We start from the raw sequence: 27,009 nt of genomic DNA, 5'->3' as shown, positions 1-27,009 counted from the left end.
ATAAATGTGCTGTCAGTTTTTAAATTTAAATTGACAAGTGAATTTGTGTCTCAGAAGTCCAAATGGCTACAAACTAGTCAGAAAATCACAGAAGGGCATATGGAGGGCAGGAACAGTGGCTGGAGCTGGTGAGCACACTCCACAGCCAAGACGAGAAGGGCGTATGTCCTTGGAACAAGCTGCAAGCCACGAGCCACAAAATGGGAGCACACCACTCAGAAGCAAAGGAACCAAACAACATTTATTAGGAAGAGGCAGAGGATGACAGGGAGTCTCATTAGCAAATGTCTGAAGGTGCAGACAATGCTGAAGCCCATCTATCCACCAACTAGACCTATCCAATGCTGCCACTGACTGACTTTCTTCAACACTTTCACGTAGCAGGACGCTAGAGCTGGGATTGTAGCTCACAGGCAGAGCGCTTGCCTAGCACTTGCAAGGTTCTAGCTTCCATACTCAGTGGAGCGAACACACACAGACTCACAAGACGACGCCTCACACCCTAGTCTCCTCATGAACTGAGAAAGCATCAAACTGTGCAGCCCATGCTGGCCGTGAACTTAATTTAAGGTCTTCTTGCCTCATTCCCTCAAGGCTGGGATTACAGGTATGCACCATCACGCCTGGCCATTCTATGAATCGCTCATGTGAGATTCATGTATTTCGTGGAAAGAACTGGGGGGGGGGCACCAACCCAACAGAACAAGTGAAGCAAGTACAGGTGGAGAGAGCAGAGGTCACTAAAGGGAGAGGAGGAAACAGTCCAGAAAACAAAACAGAAGACGGTTTTCTCTCAAGTCCAGCTTTTGCTGTTTCTTCCTCCCAGAGACGCTGCTTCTGAAAGAGAAGAGTCCACCATCATTCTGGTTTACATAAAAAGCACTGTGGTTCACAAGTTTTAAGTACAAGCACACCAAGTACCTTAACTGACATTACATAAATTTAGCGTATACCTGTCAGATAAAACACTAACCACCACAACGGTGTTTAACTTTTACAGATATTGGCACTAACCAGAGAAAACTATATTCCTTCACAAACATACAATGCAGCCATTGGGGCTCTCTCAAAATATAACACATGTTATATTACTTACCTCTTTAAAAACATTAGAGCCGGGTGGTGGCGGTGGTGCACGCCTTTAATCCCAGCACTAGTGAGTTTGAGGCCAGCCTGGGCTACAGAGTGAGTTTCAGGAAAGGTGCAAAGCTACACAGAGAAATCCTGTCTCGAAAAACCCCCCCAAAAAAAGCTTTGGGTTGGGGATTTAACTCAGTGGTAGAGCACCTGGGTTCTATCTTCAGCTCAAAAGGGAAAAAACAAAAACAAACAAACAAACAAAAACATTAGCACTCCTATTTAGGAAGTTTGAAATTGAGTAACACCTTTTTATGTAATTATATGTAGACAGGGTCTTGTTAGACCAAGTTGCCCTAACACTCACAATCACCTTGCCTCAAGCCCCCATGCCTGGCATTATAGGCATACCATACTGACTCATAATTATTAAAAACAACAAAAACAACAAAACAAGTTATTAGAGTCTCAATTTATTTTTTGAGACAGGGTTTCTCTCTGTAGCTTTGCTCCTTTCCTGGAACTCGCTTTGGAGACCAATCTGGCCTCAAACTCACAGAGATCCACCCGCCTCTACTTCCCCGGTGCTGGGATTAAAGGTGTTTACCACCACTGCCCGGCAGTGTCTCAAAATTTTAAACACATTTCTCTACTTGTAGGAAGATTAATTAGGGTGAGAATAAATATTCAACTGTATTTTCCATCAAAATGGGAACAAAATGTTGCCTCCTAACTCCATGCTCTGTAGACCTGGACTAACCCAGGAAGAGGCTGTAGCCCAGCACACACATCAGCCACAGATAACTCCTCACCTGAAGCTCTAAGACCCAGTTTGCAGTGTGTGTGCAAACACGTCATGAACCTCTGCTTCCTCATCTAACAGTAAGCCTGGCTCTACTGTTGTGTGTGTGTGTGTGGGGGGGGGGGTTAATACAAGTGTGTGCAGGTGTGTGTGGGGCAGGGTCCGTGCATGTTGTACCCACAGGTATAGAGTTTAGTGGACGCCTCTCGTGTCATCCCCCAGGTGCTGGGGGATGTCCTTCTGTATGCTATGAATATGTATTGCTCCCATTGCTTAATAAATAAGCTGCTGTGGCCTGTGGCAAGGCAGCTTAGACGCAGGCAGGAAATCCGAGGAGAGAGACATGAATGCAAGAAACAAGAGGCCAGCAGACCGGTAAGCCATGGAACACGTGGCAAAACATAGATTTTATAAATGGGTTAATTTAAGATAGAAGAGCTAGTTAGCAAGAGGCCTGCCATAGACTATACACTTTATCAATAATATTAATTCTCTGAGTAATTATTTTATAAGCATCTGTGGGACTACAGGGCTGGGCAGGACCAGAGAAACCTTCTGACTACATCCTGGCTCTTGTCCACCTGTTTTACTCTGAAGCCAGAGGCTCTTCTCATTGGCCTGGTACTGACCAAGTAGGTGAGGCCTCCTCCCCAGTGCCGGGACTCTAACAGCACACACCACCTGCTTGTTCTCTGCACTTGTGCTTCCCGTAAGGTGACCTGAGGACAGTGTGTGTGTGTGTGATGTAAACTAGGTGCAGCAGCCCAGTATAAAGTGCTATGCTGTGTACGAGGGGACTGGGGAGGGGACGGGACAGGGGACTAGTGTACGTTCTAAAGCAAGCTTTTAAGGTACTCAGCCCTCTCTCTAATTTCCTAGACACAATTAAAAAATACTAGTTTTATCTGAAATTGTGTAAGAGCATTCTCAGTATCTTTCTAAAGAAAGCTCACTGCACAGACCAATAGACAAAAAGTGCAAATGAGTTTAATGGTGATTCAGTGGGTGTGCTTGGTGCTGGGCCAACTCCAGAAGCCTGTGTCACTCATAGCAGGTTCTTGTCTATCTGCTTAAAATCACCACTAAACTCAAGATTTTAATTTCAAACACACAAACCAGAAATCAAGTTTATGAAGACATTAGATCACGACGGTGGGAACTGTTGCTCTTGGCACCTGGCTTAGAGCTCAACTGTGCTGCCTCAAGAATAAACACAACAAAGTGGGGCCACATCAAAGTCCTACCAGCACAGCTGCTCCAGAGGAGCCCAGAGAGCCACTGCAGTGGCCTCCGCGGGCTCAGCCAACACCGCTCTTTGGCCAATAAAAGCCCAGGATAATAAGAAGAGCAGTCTTTTTTTGACCACAAGTTCCGAAAGGCTGCTGGCTATAGAGTACTTCCTAGTGGCCCTGTTACAATGGGATCCAGGCAGCAGAAAAGGGTGTGTAGGGCAGGGGTGCTGGGAAGGAGCCAGAGCACATTCCTTCAGCAGCGCGGTGGGCATGGCCTGCTCCATGAGTACACAGGCTGGAGAGGGCACCTGCTTCCCGTTCTTCTCCATTCCTACCCAAGGTAAGTGCTACCGTACTGCAGCAGAGTCCCAGTGAGGCTGGACACAGTCTGAGTCTGAGCTTCAACCCATGGCTATCTTTACATACTGACAACGTGAGCAACTTCAAAGTCACACACTAAGAAGAGGCTTCCACACATGGAGCCCAAGTCGGGGAGTGCGTTAGGAGCGTTGAGGAAAATCGTCAGAGCAAGAACACTGAAGCAGACTAGGTCAGGGCACCCCCAAGGAAGCACGGCCTCACAGGGTGCCCAGCTCTACGCTGGCAGGATGGCGGCAGGCATTCTGTGGGCGGTCACGGGGGCAGGACACAGAACTTACTCAGTGTTTCAGCAGATTCCTCATCTCCATGAATTTATTTTGGTTGGTCGGATTGTTTAAGAGGAAGAGAAGAATCTGTTCATGTTTTTCAATCTACAGATGAAAAAGAAGCAGTTAACTGACTTTCTCACAACGTTAGGAGTGCAGCTCCACGGGAGGGGACTGTACCCACCTGTTTCTGTAACTCCGTGCAGCAACACTCTGTGCTGTGTGTCGTTTCTAAAAGCAAACAAGCAAAGGCAGCCACTGGGTCACGTCAACAAGGAAACAGCAGTCCCAGACCTGAGCCAGCCTGCGCCTGTCTGTGTCCGTGACTGACTATCAACTCCACACAGCACCCTCCCACTCTACAGCCCACACCCCACTCTGAGGAGGAGGCCTTCTGTGGTATGGGACTCTTTAGGGTGAGGGTGGGTCTGCCAAATGCACATCTCATGGGATACCCAGAAGATTCGATCTCAAAAGCACAAGGAATTCTCCTGTTGGTGGGAATCAGGGGGACTGGAACGAAGTACAGGCACAGTGTGTGACCACTCCAAAGCTCTGGGTCCTGACTCCTGCAGCAATGCTCTCCCTGACCTCAGGTCAGGCTGAACTGCCGCAGGAGTGCAGAGCAGGAGTGGGTGGAGGGGACTGAACCAATGAGGAGTGAGAAGATCAGGACAACTCAAGCCAACCATGTCGGCCATGCACGGATCTGCATTTGAGAAGGTACCTAGAGTTGAGGCATATTTCCTTTTAGACGTGAGGTTTTCTGCCATGCTACACATCAGCAGCTTCTCAGCTATGTTGATCACACCATTCTCAGAACACTTTTCAACTGACACTCTATGGACATTCTGTGAAATTCCCTTCACAGAAAGAACCACGCTCTGATTCAGGATGGTGTTTTTCAGCAGTTCCATCACTAACTGTGAACAGCTTCCATTCAATTCCATCAGCCCTGGGAAGAGTAAACATTGTACTTATAAGCCAAATCATCTTTCTTACAGATTGATTTTATGGGTATGAATGTTTTGCCTGCACTCATGTGTACTATATGTGCCTGGTGCCCATGAAGTCAGAAGGTGGTGTTGGCTCCTGGAACTGGGGTTACAAATGGTTGTCAGCCACCATGTACATGCAGGAAATTAACTCAAGTCCTTTGCAAGAACAACCAGTGATATTAACCACTAAACCATGTCTTCAGCCCACACATGTCTTTTTCAAAGACAATATTTAGGTGAGTTATCTAATAATAAGATAACAAGCAGCATGGTTGCTGGCTTCAGTTGGTGTTAAGCGTGCTGTAAGGCACCAAGCACACAAACCAGACACAATCTTGCTCCATGTTTCACTGGGAAAGGACATAACATGGTATAGAAACCAAGTATGCTCCGAGCAGTCAGTGGTCACTGTCTGTGAGGAAAGCTTTGTGAAGGGCACAGTCATAGGACAGCGCCTCCTTAAGCATTCTCATTTGCTCTACACAAGTTCCAACTCAACAGCAGAGCACAGGCTGCTTTAGGAGCACAGTGAGGCGGCTAGAATGCTACCAGTGAACATCCCTGGCTCCTACAGGGAGCTGTGACAAGGTATCAAAACCTCTGGTGAGCCACAGACTCCCTGGGTTCACATGTGGCCATTCGAGCTTCACAATAGGGGACAAACAACCCCAAACCTTGACACTCTGGAGAAAAGCCCCCCTCAAACACAAAGACAAGCAGAACATGGTTTTCACTAGAATAAAGGATACAAAATGTCTTTAAACACTGCTGCTGAGGAGTTACTTAGCGTCTGGCAGGCTTAAGATAACTCAGCTGGGCCCCACTTGAGCATGCACCCCTCTTGAGGTACTGTACTTTGCAATCCAGTTCTTTCACCTGTGTGCACTGTGTGCACACATCCTCAGTAGCCAATTCTCCCTTCTCTTCAACCCCCACAATGACCAGAGCCCTGGGGGTCTCACTCATGTGGTCCACTCTTGGTCTTGACAATGCTTCCCTCCATAACCTGCACTTTTGGTTGCTCCAACTAATGTCCCGAGTGTTCCGCAGATCGGTGTGCGACCTGAATTCCCAGTCCAGACCCTGACCACCGGTAACAATCGATATAAACCATCTGATTCAGACTTAAGAGTTATAAAATATAAAGATCAAAAGTTCCACAGACACAAATCTGGAAAGCAGCACAACTGTGTACCTTCAAGTGAGCATCTAATGATCTGGAAGGGGAGTTCCAGGTGGCTGGGGAGGATTGGCTGAACTCTGGAGAGAGGCAGGGTTTCAATGTTTCCATAATCTGCGTAGAGTACTTTCACATCAGAGTCTGACATTTCCAGAACAATGGCCCGGTACCAGAGGTCATCACCTGAAAACACAGGAATCTCAGCCCAGCAGTCACAGTCCAGAGCCCTTCCCCTTCCTATCTGTGACACTTACAAGCTGACACCAAGGCATCTAAACAAGAGTCCAGAGTTTTTCTATTTTCCTTCCAAACCCCTCGATGGAGACTCAGAAAGTTCGGGTTTTGTTTTTTACTACAAGAACAAGGAACATGAGAGAGACAATGCCATTCTTCAGGGCTGGAAAACATGCACAAAAGCAAGAAGGTCACAGCCCAGGGAGTTCACGCAAAGCTGGCTGTGAGGAAGCCAAGCTGTGTCACATGTGTGCTTCAGGTCCAGCCTCCAGGGCCCAGGCAGGTGAGGAGGAGGAGGAAGAATGAGGACAGGGCTTAGGAGCAGCTGTTCAAGACCTCTGAACAGACTTTTACATAGAGCACCTAATTTCAAATTCACCGAAGAGAATGGTTTAACTTCACACTTACAAGTTCCTTCTCCAAGGACTACAGACTGGGGAGTGTGAGTGAGGCTGAGGAGAGGAGGAAGTCTCCCAAAGACACAGTCCAAAGTACATTCCATGCCACACAAGGGAGCACTTCCAGATGTGCAGCCAGATCAAGCCTGCACTTGAAGGCCACAAGTGGGTAAGTTCTGCTGTGTATAAACTTCCAAATAACTCTTGGGTACCCCACATTAGCCGTGTGGAAAAATGGTTTAAGAAAGCCTCTCGTGTGACAGAGAAGGCCAAAGAAAACAAAAGAGGACCTGGGGTAAGTAGAGGTCAAGGAGGAAGGAGATAGTCACATTGGAAGGATGGCACAGTGGTGGGAGACAGGACATTCCATCCTCAAAGACACAAACACACACACCCAAGAAAACAAAAGAGCTAGTGAAGCTAAAATGTGACATCAAAACCTCAGTAGGGAAAGCGAGGGATAGAGAACTCTTGAAAAAGAGAACAGACAGAAGTGAACATTCAGCAGAGTCCATGTCAGGCAGTGGAAGACTTGGCAGGTCCTCAACAGAAGAGAAAAGCAAAGAATGAATAAAAAGCACGAGTTCGGGGGGGGGGGGGGAAATGCCCAAACTAAGCATTTCCAGACCTAGAGCCCACTCATAAGAGGAAAGAAAGCCACTCTGTGAACTCACAGTCCAATCTGCAAACCACAGGACCAAGAGGACAGGCAAGGTCCTGACCACAAAAGGTTATGCTCAAATTTTGGAGAACCCGTCTATCTTGTGATCAGAAATATCAATAGCTAACACACACAAAATGTTCAGGGAAAATGGCTTTGTTGTGGGATATTTGTACACTGTATGAAGATGTACTGCTATGACTGATGTAATAAAAAGGTGAACAGCCAACAGCCAGGCAGTAGGTGTAAGTGGGACTTCCGGGCAGAGAAAGAACTCTGAGAAGAAGAAAGGCAAAGTTCCCACCAGACTCAAAGGAAGCAGGATGGGCAGTGCCGAGATGAAGTAATGCCATGTGGCAGAATGTGGATTAGTATACGATGGCTAAGAGCTAGCTGAGAACAAGCCTAGGCCAAAGCCGAGCTTTCAGTCCTGATGAAAAAGTACTAGATGGCTTCTAACCCAGATTCTATATCCAGGCAAGTTATCAACACCAGGACGGGCTCTTTCCAACTCAGAAATTTTACCTCACACGCAGCACCTTTCCGAAGGATAGATACAGCTGACACTGGAGTAGATTCAAAGACAGGCAAGGTCAAGTGAAGAAAGGAGGGGAGGAAGGAGGGGTCAGCTATCTAGGTGGAATGGAAGAAATCCAGCTGACACAGCCAACAACAGGGCAGGGAGAGACAGAGGCTGTGCTCAAACAGTGCTCAACGTGAGGGTGAAGGACGAACCCCGGGCCAGCCCAGGTTTGGAGGACAAGCAGTCTAGACTAAGATTATGGTAAGACTTGACAACATCCACGCAGCAGTCACTGAGGGGTCTTAACACCAATATGGAGGAGTGGGGCAGTAAAAGCACACAAGGATATCAACAGCAACAACCTGGAGCCACAGCACACTGCAGGGGAACGGTCTCCAGTGCCTATGAGGCCTCAGAGTCATGAAGGAGTCCTATACCCCAAGCCACACCTTAACTTCCACTGGGGTGAAGATGAGGGCAAGTTCAGCTCCAGATTCCATACAACAGTCAGACAAGACAGAAGTGACGCCACTGAGATGGCAAAGGAGGGTCCCAGCATGTGACCATCATTCCCATGCTCCATTAATAGTCTGCTGGCATCTATAGACAAGGGACCTTTATTTCACCTCTGAGTCCCATGAAAGACTCCCTTACCTTGGTCTTGGCTATGATTAGAAACAACCTAGTCTCCCTGGGTACTCTGTTGTAGACCTGCTTGGCTGACATCCTGCCAACAGCCCCACCTGCCCAGGGAGCAGTGGGAACTATGCCCACCCACACCCTCATGGCACCTCTGTGTTCTAGCTCTACTTCCAGAAACAAATCCAAACATTCACAGCACATGTTATTTATATTAGCAATGCAATGTGTTGTCATGAAATGTTACACAAGCCTATCCCTTGAGGTAGTCTAATTCTCTTTCTCACCCATTCACATGCAGAGCTCCACACATATGGAAGTGTGTGCATTAGTGACCCACCATAATACAGCATTAGTACTTGGAGCTGGTTAACTGAGTATACCTATGGAATTGAAAAGCAGATGACCCCAGCATATAATAAATTAAGTCACAATTTTGCCTTTAATTTGTCTAAACAAATGAAATATGTATTAAAGGTACAAAATCTATTTCATCTCACATAAAGGTTAACAACTAATATCTTCCTACAGTATTTCACTTAGAGGAATGTTACTTGTATATCTGGCACAGCATGCTTCTCCTGTCCGTGGTCTGTAGGATGGCTGGCCTTTCTGAGCATTACAGTGTTCTAACAATTCTGCCGTTAACACACACAGCTTTTCTTGATTTTCTGAAATACAAGCAAATTTCAGTGTGAGACAATTTCCAGTGTTAAACAGTAGAACAGTATTCTGTTAAACAGTTAGAAACAGTATTCAAAGAATCCCAAGCCTAGTCATCCAAGAACTCTGAGTATTAAATATACACTGTTTTAAAAACAAATACTATTGGTTGCCTGATGCAGGAAGGTATGTGAGTGTCTGCCTATTTCCTAACGAGGGTGATTCTGCTAGTATGCTCACTTCTATGAAAATTTACTAACTATATTTGATTATTTTCATTTTACATTTGTTTACAATGGGGGCACCTCTGTGGAGATGGGTCTAGGGACAGAGCTTGGATTGTGAGGACTGCCACCAAGAGCTGGGCTCTCATCAGCTTGAAATAGTTCTACTGTTCAGAGACAAATGTTTCACACTAGAGCCCAATCATGAACAAAGCAGGGTAGAAGACTGGTTTGCCATTTCTCTTCCTGTTTAATGGAAGCTTATAATCAAGTACTCTTTGAAATGTATGTGACCATCCTTGCAGCATTAGAGAGCCAGTGGGGTACAGTGGGCAGTGTCTCCTCATGTCTACTTTGGGTATTTTAACAATGAAAGAAATGAAGTTTGCTTCAAATTGTCAACCCAGGAATTGTGGCAATAGAAATTATTGCTCTTAAACTTTGTCCCAAAATCACAAACTATTACCTTTGGTCTGTGATAAAGCAGGTGCACAGGGTTGTTTGCGACAATCTATGGTTCAGATGAACTGGAGTAATACTTAACATCACTTTATTTTGTATAACATATTGAAAAGTATACAGTCATAAAATTGCTGCTTGACTTGAGTATTGAGAATTGAGAAGTTTTCTTAAGTCAATCTACCTAAAAGTAATCTATATAGAAGAAAAAGCTGATGAAATCAGCATATGGATTAAGTCACAACTTTGACTTTCTCAATTTTTCTAATCAAATGAAATACACATTGAAGATACCAAAATCTGTATCATCTCACATAAAAGATAACACACTAATATTTCCCTATATTTCACTTAGAACAACTTTAGCCATATATTTAGCACACCATGCTTCTCCAACCTGTGGTCTGTAGGATACACACATGCAAATAATAATTTTGAGTTAAGAACTATGATTATTAACTGATTAAGCTTTTTAATATGCTAGAAATAGTTCTGGTTGAAGCTCACTAATATGACTGAAGGTTAGCTTAGAAAGCAACTCAACATGGACAATGTACATTTTAAAGTTAGGTAGAAATTAGGGACTTTGTTGTTGTTGTTGTTGTTCTAGGAAGCTATAGATTATACAAAACCCAGGCTGCTGAGTAGGTGGCTGAATACAGGGCATATCCTTTGTGCTGTTAAAACTAGGCTTCAGGGTTATAATTCTTTAGAAGCCTCTCTCCTCTTTACCGCCTCACTTCCTAGGGAATTCAGCAAGGACTCACTCTACACAGCTCAAAAGCAGAGGCACAAGTCAGTGAGTGTGGCTTCTCACCTGGCATTTCACTGGGGATGGCATAAAACAAGTTTGGGTTTATGATTTCTAGTACGTTTGCTGGTACAGTCTTGTTAAGTGGTAATTCTATTGTCTTCCACTGCTCTGCTGAAGGAACGGCTGAAAACATATGAGGCACAGGTCTTGCAATTAAACATATGCAGTTTACTCTTTTCCCCATTTATTCATTCAATAAATTTGTTCATCAAAAGCTGATTATCAAATCTCAAGAGTTCCCAAGAGGAGACATCCATTTCACAAGTGGATTTACTCAACTCTGAGAGTGTGTGCACATTACAAAGTTACTCAATAACAAGGATCTGAGTTAGTACACTCCTGCAGAACATTTCTAAATTATAACTTAATGAAATTCTAAAATGATTCAAATTTTAAGTGATACCTTAAAATACCTTCTATATGATGTTTATCTAACAACTAAATTTAAAACGAATGTTTGTTCCAAAAGAATCCTGCTATTCTCGAGAGGTTCAACTAAAGCGAAAAGACCCACCATGAGTGGAGGTGGTACCATCCAACTGACTGAATACAAAACTACAGCAGACAGTGAACTGAGCACCAGCCTTCTTCTTTGCTTCCTGACTCTGGTCACCAAGTGGCTGGTCACCAAGTGGCTAGCCACCTCACACTCCTGCTGGGCTCCTTCCCCACCAGGCTAAGATGGCACCTCCTCAAATGAGAGCCTTTTTGTCAGGTGTGCAGCTGCAGTGATAAAACATTAAACAGCAAAGAGGAGAACTGAAGCCCTCACCGCTCATGGGTCAGCAGAACAAATACTGTGAACTGACCGTTTATTCAAAGCATCCTGCAGTTTCAATGCAACCCTATCAAACTCCAGATGCATCTTCACAGAGCTAGAACCAACAATCTAGTACATATATGGACACACACAAGACTCCAAAATAGAGGGAGCACTGCTAAAAGTATCTCAATTACCTCACTACCTGATGCTAAATCACCCACACAACCATGGCAATATGCCAGCTCAGTCCTGGTACAAAACAGACTGCAGACCAATGGAAGAGGATCCCAAACAAAACCACGGCACAGCCAACCAGTCTTTGACAAAGGTGTTGAAAAAACACAATGGAGAAAAGACAAAAGGGAAAGCTGGAGACCACAGCAGAAAGACCAAGCTAGATCCCTTATCCTGCATTAACTAAACTCAAGAGGGACAGATCTTGAGATCCCAAAGTCTGGAACAGCCAGGGAAAAACAGGACAAACCTTTACAGCCCTAGGCTAGGACTCAGGTGGCACAGTGGGTAATCCCCACCTCTCTCTGTGTGTGTGTGTGTGTGTGTGTGTGTATGGGGGGGGGGGCTTAACTCTTCATCTGACAGGGATTAATATTTAGAAGCCATGAAGAATTCCAAAAATTAAATGCTGAAATACCCAAATCATCCAATCAACATACAGCCAGTGACCTGAACAGATGGTTCTCAAAGAAGTTCATATGGTCAACAACTGTTTTTTATAATTTCTAGCTAACTTTATTATAAAAAAAAAACCTAGAAATTAAACACACACACACACACACACACACACACACACACACACACACACGCACACACACACACACACACTCACACACGCACACTCACACACGCACACTCACACTCACACATGCACACTCACACACGCACACTCACACACGCACACTCACACACGCACACACACACTCACACACGCACACTCACACACGCACACACACACACGCACACTCACACGCACACGCACACTCACACACGCACACGCGCACACACACGCACACGCGCACACACACACACCAGACTCGAAGTCTCTGCATCTCAGTGAATCTCTGTACTTCAGCATGGCCGATCTGCTGCAGGGTTACAAAAAAAGTTCTAGTAAGTGTAAAGCCAATTTTCCCAGTTCCAGTTCTATCATGGAGTTCTCATTTTTTATGGCAAGCACATAAAAATATATTCTATAGTAAAAGTGTAAAGTTCAACATAAAACTTTTTTTAAATGACCTTAGAAGTCGAGGGAATGCAAATTCAAACTGTTTTAAGGAGACATCTTGACCAGTCAGAACACCACCACCAACCACCACCACCAACCACCACCACCACCCACCACCACCCACCACCACCACCAACCACCACCAACCACCACCAACCACCACCCACCACCACCAACCACCACCACCACCCACCACCACCAACCACCACCAACCACCACCCACCACCACCACCACCACCACCACCCACCACCACCAACCACCACCACCAACCACCACCACCAACCACCACCACCAACCACCACCACCAACCACCACCACCAACCACCACCACCAACCACCACCAACCACCACCACCACCAACCAACCACCACCAACCAACCACCACCAACCAACCACCACCAACCACCACCACCAACCACCACCAACCACCACCAACAACCACCACCAACAACCACCACCACCACCAACCACCACCAAACCAACCACCACCACCACCAACCACCACCACCAACCACCACCACCACCAACCACCACCACCAACCACCACCACCAACCACAACCACCACCAACAACCACCACCACCACCAACCACCACCACCAACCACCACCACCAACCAACCACCACCACCACCAACCACCACCACCAACCACCACCACCACCAAACCACCACCACCACCACCAACCACCACCCACCACCACCAACCACCACCACCAACAACAACAACCACCAACAACCACCAACAACCACCAACAACCACCACCAGATTGTGAATTTAGGTGGAGAAGAGAGGTAGAAATGATGTAAATATGGTACTCATGCATGAAATCTTAAAAAAATAATAAAATTAAGTAAAAAACCAAATTTAAGATTATTTCAAGATCTTCAAGAAAACAAAGAATAAATAATGGTGACATGGGGAAAGGAACACTTATTCACTGCTGGAGAAACAAAAACAGCCACTGTGGAAATCCCATGGAGGTGCTTCAAAAGCTAACAACAGAATTTCCACCTCAGCACAGGACACTGGGTGCTACCCAGGGACACAGCTGGCAAAGCACAAGATGCCTGCCCACTGGACACTGTCAGACCAACCCAGGTACTCAGGACAGACATGGGCCCAGCCTAGATGGCCACTAACAGTTGGATGACACATAAAATTTGGTACATACACAATGGGATTTTATTTAGCTATAGAGAAAAGTGAAATCATATCATATGCATGTGGATGTACATATGTGTACACATATGAAACAGGGGCTGTGAGTGAGGAGGAACAGGTCTAAGGAGGGGGAACAACAGAAGGTTCTAGGGAAGAGTGCCACTGCCACACTTTGTCTCATATGCAGAGTTGAGACTTAACACACACACACACACACACACACACACACACACACACACACACACACACACACGACAGGCCAGGTATGGTGGTACACACCTTTAATCCCAGCACTTAGGAAGCAAAGGCAGTCGGATCTCTGTGAGTTCAAGGTCAGCCTGGTCTACATAGTGAATTCTGGGGCAGTTTGGGCTAGTGAAAGTATGTTTAGAGCTCATAACTGTCTGTAACTCATTCCAGGGCTTCTGACTCTGTCACACAGACATACATGAAGGCAAAACACCAATGAACATAAAAATAAATTATATATTAAAGAAAAAAGAGAAAGCAGAAGAGGAACAAATTGTGGAGAGAGTGAGGAGGGATGGGAGACAGCAGGAGTGGGCAAGTGAGAACAAGATACAATGTGACATATGAAAACCTCAGTGACAAACATTAACATGAATTTAAATCCAGACAGTTTAAAGGTTTCTTCACCTTGCAACCCCTGGGTATCCATCTGGTTATGCTCATTAGCAAGTCTGCAAATAGAAGAGTCCTTCTGTGGTGAACCACACTTGGAAACCAAATGTTCTGCGATGAGAACGTCACTAATTATCCTGGGGTAGGGAGTGGAAAGGTCAGTGAGTTCAACCCCCACCCCCTTCTCGGTGATTTCCACAACTCTGGCTTGGAGTCTGAGCCCCACAACACAGGCTTGAAATCTTGCTGTAGCTTCTTTTGTCCAATGCTTGTTTTTGGGCTGTATATCTGGGAATTAAGAACAAGAACATTACAGAAAATCCTATGAATGAGGTGAGCTTATGGCAGGCGAGATTGAGTTCTTACATTCAATCAGAATGTAAGATTCTCAAAATGTATGCAGATGTGGCTAAACAAATTACATCTTTCAAACCCAAGTCACAGATGCTATAACTAACACAGAGTCAGGATGCTCAGGTCAACTCCCCAACGAGGTCTGGGGCTGCCATTACTGCCTTAGATGACAGCACAATAATGTGACCAATGAGAAGATGCCAACTGGTGACAGAACCTGTGGAGTCTCCAATGGCTTGTTCACTTTTATTGAGACAGGGCCTCCCGGCCTTGCCAGGCTCATCTTGAACTCTCGGGTCCAGGTAGTCCTCTCACTCAGGCCTGCATCAGCTGAGCCTGGAGGTGCCAGTGATGGTGCCACTGGCTTTTCATTCTCATCCTTTTTCCTTAGGCATGATTTCCAGCCTTGAATGTGCATCTCACATTACTCACAGCACTTGTTAAAACACAGATTTGAGGGCTCACTCCGGAATTTCTCATTTAAGTCTGGGCTGAGGATTATATCAGAATTTTTAAAACAAGTTCCCTTGTTTGATGCTGCTGGTCTGGGGGCTACATTTTAAAAGATACAGTGGCAGGAAACATGGTGATTAAGAATAATCTGAGATCTATATGATGGCTCCACATGTAAAAGTGCTTGCCACGGAAGCCTGAGCATTTGAAGTTGATTCTCAAAATGGGAAGGAGTGAACAGAATTGCAAAAGTCATCCTCTTATCTCCACATGTATGCCCATGGCACATACCTGCCTGTACGAACACATCATATGTACATGCATATACACATGTTAACAACAAGAGCAACCTAAAGCATACCCACTGCACAGGATTAACAGATAGGAGACACATAACATCACACTCACAGTAGAACAGTCGGTAAGGCAGACGGACAAAAGAAAGACCTAAAAACATCTGTGCTTCCCAACATGGTCACAAATGTTTGTTAAGAGTTTGGCATCACCTTGGCATCACCTTCCACAGAAAAGCCAGTGGTGGTGCACACCTATAATCCCAGCACTCAGGAGGCAGAGGCAGGCGGATGTCTGTGAGTTCAAGGCCAGCCTGGTCTACAGAGCCAGATCTAGGACAGGGCTTCAGAGCTAGAGTCTGGGCTTACAATTCCTGGGCTGCAGCAGGTCTCCCAAGTGCAGAGCAGCTGACACTGCGGCAGGCTCTGTGCCAGGTTGCCCCCTGACTGGGACTGAGAGCGGAAAACATAGCTGCAAACACATACACACTCCCTTGAAATGTTTGCATGCATGGTGACACATGCTTGTCATCCCAGCAGCGGGGAGGGGGAGGTGAGAAGAGTCACTAGTCGTCCCAGGCTCTGACTACACAGAGACCATGTCACAACAAGACAGACAGCAACTGAACGCACTCAAGAGGAAACATTCGTATGACAATTATTATAGGCACATTGCTGAGCCTGGCTAGAGTCTTTACATTTTTTCTCTGTTCTTAGAGACTATTTTTCCCAGATAGGAAAACAGATGGGCAGCTTTAATAATTTGCCTGGCCTTCTCAGCAGAGCTGGGTCCAGAGTGCCTCTCTGCACTATGAAGCTGCCATGTCTCTCACACTCTTCCTTCATGTGCTCTGCAGACACTGGTCTTCCTGTCCCACGTGTCTATCCACATCTTAACAGCAGCAGGGCGACACTGTCCCAGTGCTCATCCACACAGTCACCGTTTAAGAGGTCCACTCACCATCCTGACATGGGTCATGTGACCACCCCTCCTCTACTGTTGGCTCTGTAAGTGATGGGACATCAGTCAGCCCTGGGATGAGTTTCCTTGCAGCTGGACCAGGTTGCTTTATACTAAATTATCAGAAGTAAATGTCAAAATGTCTGAGTACCTGAGGTTCTCAGAGTCCTACAAAACCCTTCAAGACAGTCCCGCCAGCTTTCACTCCCTGAACTAGGGAAAGTTTCTCCACATCAAACTGAGTGTTTTGGCCCAAACACTAAGTTTCTACATTTTGTAGCATGAGGTGGGATTTTCTAGCTCATGTGAAAGGCCAGAGTGGCCTTAGTAACTGAGGGTTATACAAAGTTGGTTTGCCAAGGAGTTGACACCTACCTACTAGCCAGCACCGCATCCCTTGAAACGGAAGTAGTAAGAACTGCGGCAATATGGCCTGGAGTTGGTCTGTGGTAACTTCCTCAATGTTGCCATAGTCCACAAAGCATACTTTGACATTGCCACTCGGTAAGATCTCCTTGACGAGAGCCCGGTACCAGTTGCCATCACCTGGAAGCAGCACACGGTCTCTGACGTTCTCTTTGACACTCAAAGTTTCCTCTTAGAGAAAATGCTCTGTATGACACAGCTGGTAAGTCTGTTTGCTTCTACAGATTACAGCTTTAGTGTTTCTTCAAAAGTTCCCAGACTGAGAATTCCCAAGATTCATTTTTAGACTATCTGCCAATCCTTTTTACAGCACTGAGACCTGACTTGACATTTGACAAAAACCAAAGACTTCATCCATACTCTATCCAATAAACACACAAGTGGGGATGATCCTGATGTTCTTACTGGCTGTTATTTGGTAAAACAACAAATGGTAAAAGCCTCGTCATTGCCGGGCATTGGTGGTGCACACCTTTAATCCCAGCACTCGGGAGGCAGAGGCAGGCGGATCTCTGTGAGTTCAAGGCCAGCCTGGGCTACCAAGTGAGTTCCAGGAAAGATGCAAAGCTACACAGAGAAACCCTGTCTCGAAAAACAAAACAAAAACAAAAAAGTCTCGTCATGTGATAAATGGCTTTTTACACCTGACAACTCAAGTGTGGACGAATGCAGCACTAAGGCAAGACTTCATCACTGAGGACTCCTTACAATAAGGCATCTTAAGAAATCCTTTAATTGTGATGATGAAAACGTGTGCATAAATACAGGAAGGAAGCATGCACCAGAACAAGGTCTAAATGGTAAGACCCAAAAGGTCTGCAGTCACTGACACCAACTCTTAAACTTACCTGCAAAAAATGCACAGCAAGGCCGTCCTACCTCTGCCTTAAAGCCATTTGGCAGCTTCTGTGCACAGTATTCAGCTAATGATTTATTCAAATCATCAAGTTTCTTTAAAGCTGAAAACAATACGCAGAATGCATAATGTTAAAAAGATTTTTTTTTAATGTCAGAGAACATTTTCACCATGAAAATCTCAAGTATATCCCCAAACAACTGATAACTACAACAAATGTTGTTCCTTTCACAAAAAATTCTAAGCCAATTCAACAATATTCAGTTAAATCCTTAATAAACTGGAAACCAATGACTTCTTGGGCACAATGGCACAAGCTCAGAGGCACCATCAGTGTGCCACTCCACAAGCTTTGAGCATAGAGAGACCTTATACAAACCCATACAGTTAATATTGTCCTAAAAATGTAATCATAATAACTAAACACACGGTACAGTTAGTGGGCACCCACAGAGGTCTGATGGAAGTTCTGTAGGGAAATACGCAGTGCACCATACCGAGAGGAAGGTCAGAGCCTCTCAAATACAGCACCATAGAGAACCACAAGCAGCTGACAATCCCCTAGTGGGGAGCAGATGGCAAAGCTAGAATCAGGCAGGAGGTGAGCCACTAAGGAGAAACAGTGAAGACACAGAGCATCTAAAGGAAGGGACCCAAGCCGCTATAGAAGCCTGAGACAAGCAAATCCTCTGAATTCTAGCAAAGGCTGTCACAGAAGGAGACATTCTAATCAGGGAGAATCTTCCACTTCCAAGTGAGTAAGGATGCGCTGTGGAGATGGCTGGAGCAGTACTCAGGGGCACTGGAGTCCGACTACCTTCCTGAAGGGCATGAGGAATCTCAAAAAGCACACACATCCACTACTCTATCCCTGTGGTTGTAATTTATCCCAAGAATATGCTTTCGGGGCTGGAGAGATGGATCAGTGGTAAGAGTACCAGCTGTGCTTCCAGAGGACCCAAGTTTAGTTCATAGCACCCACACTGTAGCTCATAACCATCTGTAACTCCAGTTCCTTCTTGTGGTACATACTGGCATTGCATGCATGTGGTACACACACATGTATGCAAACACCCACAAATGTTTTAAAAAGAGCAGTCTCAAGTAAAATCAGAATATAAGGACTGTAACCTCTATTTACCAACACCTGTTAAGCAAGAATAAAACCACACAAATGGAAACAATGTAGCTACATAAAATAATAGAGCCAAGACAGAAAGAAGCATTATCCTGGACCATATCATATCTTAGGACAAGGAAAGGTTACCTGCTGGAAACCTGACACAACCAGGGCTGCTCTCCCAGATTCACCACACAGAAGCTCAGTGAGGGACGTATAGAACTTTCCACACCATCTATGCAAAATACCAAGTCTGTAACTTAAAAACCTATTAAGAAAGAAATATAAGGCTGGGCAGCGGTGGCACACGCCATTAATCCCAGCAATCAGGAGGTAGAGGTAGGCGGATCTCTGTGAGTTCGAGGCCAGCCTGGTCTACAGAGTGAGTTCCAAGACAGGCACCAAAACCACACGGAAAAACCCCCGTCTTGTAAAAAAAAAAAAAAAAAAAAAAAAAAAAAAAAAAAAACACAAATAAACAAAAGAAATATGTGAACTGGTATCTAAGATATTGAGAAAGATAAAGAGTACAAAGTTATGTACATAGAAGGAACACACATCTACATACACATCAGGCTGCTTCTGCAAAAGAACTGCAGCCCATGAGAAGAGAGATGGGATGTTGTTTTCCATTCTACACTGTTACTCCTAAATTTTGTACTATATACTTGGAAGTCCACCTATGAAAATAAATAAAAAGGAATTTTTTTTCACTAATAATTTTTAGTTCTACTTATTCTTATTTTAAATGTATGAGTGTTCTGCCTGCATGTATGTATACCATGTGACTGCCTAGTGCCAATGGAGGTCAGGAGAGGGCATCAGATTCCCTGGAACTGGAGGTTCAGATGGTTGAAAATGGCTATATGGCTGCTAAGAACTGACCCTGGGTCCTCTGCAGAACCAGTCGGTATCTTAACCACCAACCCATCTCTCTAGCACCCAGGGTTTTGTCCTATATGAAATAGTAGCCCATCTTCCAGGTGATTCTAAATGAAGAAATTATGTATCTCAGAACTTGAGTTAGACAAAGACTTAGATATCAAGTCTAATGTATTAATTTGGCAGAAAAAAAACCCAATGAGATTTAGAAAAGTAAACTCCACGATGCTCATTCATCAGAACAGCTCAAATGAAACAGAAAATGCAATGTATGGGGATGTGGGGGTGAATAGAAACCTTCAAGCGGACAGCTGTCAGAATTATGGGAAACTAATTCAAGATGAAAAGATGGCTAGCACTGATGACTCAACAGAAATTCATGATGACTCAACAGAAAGGCATTCCTATCTTAATAAAACTCGTTAGTGGATTCTGTTGTGTTTCAGGACGTTTCCTCACAGGGTAAGAGCACAGCAAATAACTAACATTCTGGTGGATGACTCGGATAGGGTGCCTCCAGGCGCCCTGCGCCTGGAAACCCAGGAACCGGGGACTCTGCTCTGTATGCGACAGACCACTGTCCATTCACCTGGCCGCACACATTCACATCCAACATCGCTGCTCTGATTGGTGAGGCCCCAACCTTTCAGCCAGCATAAACAGTTTCTTGAATCCATGAGAATGACCGTTGAGCGTCCAGCGCCTCGCTGAGTATTCTTGAGACTGGGGGAACCTCTGGCCACGGTTTTTATTGGCTATGGTTGGCCCCTATTGCAGGCCTAAATTTCTAGCCATCTCCCATGTCTGTAGCTTGAGATATTCCTCGTGGTTGGACCACCACCGCTGGGTGCATCCTGGGGCTGTGTGAGGGTGGCACATTTTTCCAGCTTGACGAAGCAGTAGACGCTGTTCCGGATTCCCACAGAATCCTTGCTTCACGCAGCGGGGCCCCTGCTTTTCAGCTGACAAGCCGTCTAGCAGCCTGTGCCCGGTATCCATCCTTGCTTGGCCTTAGGGACGCCTAGGGCCTTGGCTCCAGATCATGTTTGTTTTTTATTTTTTTATTTTTCTGCCTCTCTGCTGGAGACATGGGAAATAAGACGTCCAAACCTATCAGTCTTTCCTCTCCCTTAGGCTATCTTCTTGAAGCTTTGAAACCTCTGAGCTTAATGCCTCACTTAAAGATTCCTAAGCTTATCTGTCTCTGTACTAAGAGATGCCCCAAATATGCTTTAGAAAATAAGAAAAAATGGCTGCCAAGCGGCTCCTTAGATCCCAATATTTCCTGGGAGTTATCCAATTTCTGCCAGCGAACAGGCAAATGGAAAGAGTTGCCCTGTATTATAGCTTTCTTGTTTCTGAGTACTAAACCATCTCTTCTGGATTCCTTCTCTCCTGCTCACATGCTCCTAGCTATGCCTAAACTGGAGGATTCTCTGACTCCGGAGTCTCTGACTGTAGATTCTGCTAATGAACCTTCACCTATCCGACCTCCGGCTCCCACCCCTACTCCTAGGGTGACTGTTCCTTCAGCTCCTCTTCCAATTCTTCCTCGGCAGCAGCTGTTTCTTCCTCAGCAGTGACCGTTTCCAGAGGCCCTGCCCTGGCTCCAACCTTCACTCCTCCTACTACCCATCCTCAAACTGCTAACGTGCCTGATTCCAGCCATCCAAACCTGTCCACTGTTCTCCTTTTGTGAGAGGTGGCTGGTGTGGATGGACTGATTAAGGTTCATGTTCCATTCTCTCTCACAGAACTCTCCCAGATAGAAACTAAGCTGGGTTCTTATACTTCTAATTCTGCTTCCTTTATTAAACAGTTTCAATATATAACTCAATCTTATAGTCTCACCTTTCATGATATATACATGATACTTTCTAATAGTTTACTTCCTGAGGAGTGCAGGCGAGTATGGGAACAGGCTAGAAATCATGCAGATGAGGTTCACCAGACTAACCCCTCACATCCTCCAGGAGCCGAGATGGTTCCTGACCAAGAACCACACTGGGACTATAACACCCACTGTGGCTCTCTAGCCAGAGATAAGTTTATTGCCTGTCTCCTGACAGGCCTCTGTAAGGCTGCCCTAAAACCAGTAAACTATGAAAAACTAAAAATGGTAACTCAGGATAAGGACAAAATCCATCTTACTTCTTAGAGTGGCTCACCAAGGCTCTACTTCAGTTCACTAGCTTAGACCCGGAGAGCCCTGAGGGCAGGCAGCTCCTCAGGACCCACTTTGTCTCACAGAGCTCCCCCAACATTAGGGATAAGCTGACCCCACAGGCAGATGTGCTGGTGCTAGCATTTAAGGTGTACCATGGGAGAGATGAGGAAGCCCAAAAAAGGAACTGCCAGATACTGGCAAACACTATCCGACTGGCTCCCCAAAAGCCATCTGGTCCCTGTTTCAAGTGCAGGAAAGAAGGCCATTGGGCCCGGGCTTGCACCACCGCCCCATGAAGGGCACCAACAAGGCCTTGTCCAAAATGTTGCCAAAAGGGTCACTGGTCAGCTGACTGTCCTAATGTCCCAAGCGACATAGGAATGCCAGACGAAGACCACCCTCTGACTGATTTTCTAGGCTTGGCCTACAGTGAAGACTGACACCGCCTTGATTCCGCCCCGGCCACTCCCATCTCACACAGGGAACCTAGGGTAGTTATAAAAGTAAATGGGCACCCCATCTTGTTCCTTTTGGACACCGGAGCTACCTACTCTGCCCTGAGAGAGTTTGGGGGGCCTACCTCTCCTTCTCGTCTCCCTGTTGTCGGGGTTTGTAGATGTAACCGTCTTGTTAAATAAGAAACACAGAACAATTGCAGAGTTAAAAGCCACGAGGTCAGAGTGAGAGCTGAAAACCTTACCCTTCACTGCTGCTCTGTCTTTCCTCTCTGCAAGAGACCTACTTCTGTGTGTGTTTTCTTTTTATAGACTTTCTGTTCTGCTTTCTCATTGGTTGTAAACCCAGCCACATGACCTCCTCGTCACTGCCTGTCTGTACAGACCTCCAGGTCTTCTATGGTTGGTATTGAGATTAAAGGCATGTGTCGACATGCTGGCTGTGTCCTTGAACACACAGAGATCCGCCTAGCTCTGCCTCCCAAGTGCTGGGATTAAAGGTGTGCACCACTACTGTCCAGCTTATGCTATGGCTTGCTCTGACACCAAGGCAACTTTATTGATATACAAATAAAATCACATTTTACAAATATAGTATCACCACAGGGGTTGGGGGACAACTTTACTTACCTCACCAGACACCACCACTCAACTGCATTTTCAGAGGCATCCCTCTCACACACACACATTCTTAGTGGTGCCAAGCTGCCCTGTACCTTTAATGGGAAGGGATCTTCTAGCTAAGGTAGGAGTGTCCATTTTTTTTTGCTCCACACATTCGCCTTGTCCCAGAAGCACCAGCAGCTCCTCTTCTTCTCCTAGCCACTCACTCTACTGACTCTAACAATTCTTTTCCCTTGCCAGCCTCTCAGGTAGACCCTAAGGTCTGGGACACCCAGAACCCTTCTATCACTAGACACCATCAGCCTATTACTATCCAGCTACAAAACCCTACCAGATATATCACCCAAGCTCAGTACCCTCTCTCGCTCCAGAGCCTAAAGGACTTAAGCCTATCATTTCTGACCTTCTCAGGAAAAAACTGCTCTGCCCAACCTCTTCACCTTTTAACACTCCCATACTTGCAGTTAAAAAGTCTAAAAAAAAAAAAAAAAAAAAAAAAAAAAAAAGTCTAATGGAACCTACCGCCTGGTTCAAGACCTCTGGCTCATTAACTCTGCAGTGGTCCCCCTCCATCCTGTAGTGCCTAACCCTTATACTCTCCTGTCTACCATCCCTTCAGGAACCTCTCACTTCTCTGTTCTAGATCTCTCAAAGATGCCTTCTTTTCTATCCCTCTCAGCATTCAGTCTCAGAATATCTTTGCTTTCACCTGGACTGACCCTGACACTCACCTGTCCACACAGCTGACCTGGACTGTTCTGCCACAGGGATTCAGAGACAGCCCACACCTATTTGGTCAGGCTCTGGCCTCTGACCTGCTTTCTCTGTCTCTCCATGGCTCTAAACTAATACAATATGTACATGATATTTTACTCTGTAGCCCATCCTTGCAGGTTAGCCAAACTAACACCTCTGCTTTCCTAAATTTCTTATCCAGCTGAGGTTACAGGGTATCTCCTTCTAAAGTTCAGTTGACAACTCCCCAGGTCACCTATTGGGTCTAACTATTACTCCAACCTGCAAGGTTATTACTGTACACAGGAAGCATCTAATCCAGTCTCTTACAGTCCCTTCTACTAAACAGGAGATTCTGTATTTCCTAGGAATAGCTGGCTTCCTACCGTCTTGGGTTCTATCTTTTTCTTTCCTTGCTTGCCCCTTATACAAGGCAGCTAAGGGCTCACCACATAAGCCCCTCCTCCATCCTGTCACTAAACCTTTTCAGAAGCTCCAACAGGCTCTTCTTCAGGCCCCAGCGCTTCATCTTCCAGACTTAACCCGTCCCTTCTCCCTCTATGTAACAGAGAAAGAGGGATTTGCCCTGGGAACTCTAGGGCATCAGCTGGGACCCTCCTTTGCACCTGTAGCTATCTGTCAAAGAAGTTAGACCTTCCCAGTCAGGGCTGGGCACCTTACATCTGTGCCCTAGCAGCTGCAGAGCTCCTTATTCGGGAGTCAAAGAAGCTAAGCTTTGGGTCACCCATTACTGTCTTCTCTCACCATAATCTGTCCCATCTCTTAACTTATAAAGGCTTACAAACTTTACCTCCTTCCTGGGTTCTTTCTATCCAGTGGCATTACTAGAGGATGCCACACTTACTTCACGGACTTGTTCACCTCTTAGTATTTCAAGCCTCCTCCCTCAACCTAATGCTGACTATTCTCCTTCTCATTCCTGCACTGAAACCTTGGAGGAACTGTTACCTCACCCTTCACACATACAGGAGGGCACATTGCCTCAGGCCACTTATACCTGGTACACAGATGGCAGCTCCTTTTTATATGAAGGGACCTGTAAAGTGGGATATGCCACAGTGTCAGATACCGAGATAATAGAGGCACAGGCATTACCCACACACACCACTAACCAATAGGCTGAGCTGATAGCTCTCACCCGTGCCTTCCAATTGGCACAGGGACAATCTCTAAATGTTTACACAGACTCCAAATATGCTTTTCATATCCTCCTGTCCCACGCTGCTATTTGGAGGGAGCGTGGCCTTCTCACAGCAAGAGGGGGATCCATATCTAACTCAGGCCAAATAATGGCCATGCTGGAGGCCTCCCACCTCCCCAAGGCTATAGGAATTGTCCACTGCCGGTCTCATCAGACCGATAGCTCTATCATCTCTAGGGGAAACAACCGGGCTGACCAGGCAGCCAGGACAGCGGCCCTCCAGGGCCAAGTCTCACCTCACCCACCACCACAGGGAATCCATACAGTACAGCTTACACCCTCACAGGGAACTCCTGACACTAGGCAAATTCTTTCCTATCTACACTAGCTCTTTCATCCTAATAATCTTGATCTGTCTCAGTTCATAAAGGCTCACTTGCAGCCCACCTCTGAGGACTTACAGTTTTTAAAAACTATTACTGCCTCTTGTGAGATCTGCCATAAAACAGATCCCAATACCAACTACAGGATTCAGCCTTTTCCCACCCACCTGGCTAGAGGTTCCCTTCCAGGGACTGACTGGCAGCTCAATTTTACCCATATGCCGACCGTCAGGAAAGTTAAATATCTCCTCGTGATGGTGGACTCATTTTCAAATTGGGTGGAGGCATATCCAGTTTCTAATAAGCGAGCTCAGACAGTTGCAGACCTCCTTCTCAGAGAAATTATTCCTCGGTTTGGGGTTCCTACTTCTCTTCAGTCTGACAATGGCCCGGAGTTCACCTCTCAGATTTCTCAGACACTAGCTAAGGCTCTTAACATCCCTTGGCGTTTTCATATCCCATACCACCTCAATCCTCAGGAAAGGTGGAACATACCAACCGGTCTTTAAGAACCATTCTTACTAAGATGTCACAGGAGCTTCACCTCGACTGGGTAAGATTATTGTCTCTAGCTCTTCTCAGGCTCAGGGCTCTTCCTAAAAAGCCTCTTTCAATTTCTCCATTTGAACTAATGTATGGAAGGCCAGTTCTAACACCAGGTCTTTTATCTAACCCTCCAACTGTTCCAGACAGCCTGTTAACTCCTCTCTTATGTCACCTAAGGTCTATCCTATGGAGCTACGCAGACTGGTCATTACCCCAGCCGTGTGACAATCATTGTCCACCTCCAAACCACATCGGGGATCAGGTTCTTCTCTTTCCTCCAGGCCAGCGCCCTTCACCCCTTTCCCCTAAGTGGCAGGGACACTTCAAGGTAATTCTTGTGACTCCTACAGCTGCTAAACTCGAGGGCTTTCCTCACTGGGTCCACCTGTCTCATCTAAAACCTTTTATCTCACCTCCGTCCCTAAAAAATCTCTCTTCATACACAGTAAAACAAACAGGGCCTTGTACTCTCAAGCTCCACAAGACATCAGGATCCACTGCCTTGTCACCAATTCTAGAGGAATAAGGTATCACCCCTTCCTTTCTCAACTAGGGCCACACAGAGCCAGAGGCAAAAGGACCATCAAAATATCCAGGCGGTGAGGATATAACAGTCTATCACTGTTCAATACTCAGCAACTGATCGCCTGTGTTTCCTAAATGCTAAACTAATAAAACAAACAGGTGCCTTAAATACACTACCTCTAATAAGGCCTGTCTCCGGTAAAAATTAAGCCGAGTACTAAAACACCATAATAATCATTAATTCTATCACAGCCACCTTTTTAACATGTCTCCATCTGGACAGGCCAGATCTACCTCAGATAAATGTCAACTCCAAAAATAAAATAATAATGATTCTTTTTCTCTAAGCTTTTTTATGTCACCAGTATCTTGTCAGACAGAAGGTTCCCAGCCACACCACAAAGGATGGACAGCTGCAGGACAAGGGACCAAAGAACTTCATCCCAGGACTTCAGGAGCCAGCCTCCCCATTTCCCCCAAGAGCCAACTGACACCCACCATTTAGCCTGAAGCTGTCTTTGAGAGAAATGGCATCCCATACCCACTCATCCACATTTTTTCTTTCTTTCTTTCTTTTCTTTTTCTTTTCTTTTTTTTTTTTTTTTAAGAAAAAACAAGTCAGGGATGATATGAATTCACAACATGCTCCCACGGTTGGGCATGCCCGGCAGACCTAGACACTTCCACCTAGCCATTTCCGGGTAAA

At 45.7% G+C, this 27,009-nt stretch overlaps 1 protein-coding gene across 4 annotated transcripts in view; it reads right to left on the bottom strand.

Moving 5' to 3' along the window:
* Positions 1–215: 215 nt before the first annotated feature.
* The window catches only part of Tdrd1 (tudor domain containing 1), a 48,839-nt gene continuing 22,045 nt past the window's right edge, over positions 216–27,009 (bottom strand). For 3 of the 4 annotated variants that reach the window (XM_036173554.1, XM_036173529.1, XM_036173547.1), the window contains exons 17-26: positions 17,697–17,807; positions 16,798–16,968; positions 14,377–14,649; positions 10,555–10,674; positions 8,946–9,062; positions 5,952–6,119; positions 4,486–4,713; positions 3,943–3,989; positions 3,771–3,863; positions 216–837 (exon numbers count right to left, since the gene is read on the bottom strand). In XM_036173554.1, the coding sequence (XP_036029447.1) occupies positions 3,771–3,863; positions 3,943–3,989; positions 4,486–4,713; positions 5,952–6,119; positions 8,946–9,062; positions 10,555–10,674; positions 14,377–14,649; positions 16,798–16,968; positions 17,697–17,807 (1,328 nt within the window). In that variant the 3' untranslated portion in view covers positions 216–837. The remainder of the gene's footprint in view (positions 838–3,770; positions 3,864–3,942; positions 3,990–4,485; positions 4,714–5,951; positions 6,120–8,945; positions 9,063–10,554; positions 10,675–14,376; positions 14,650–16,797; positions 16,969–17,696; positions 17,808–27,009) is intronic. The other variant, XM_036173539.1, reaches the window with a different exon arrangement.

Source organism: Onychomys torridus, chromosome 1 (assembly GCF_903995425.1).
Source record: "Onychomys torridus chromosome 1, mOncTor1.1, whole genome shotgun sequence".
NCBI lineage: Eukaryota > Metazoa > Chordata > Mammalia > Rodentia > Cricetidae > Onychomys > Onychomys torridus.
Note: the sequence above shows the minus strand (reverse complement) of the source record. Positions and strands in the feature narration are given on the sequence as shown.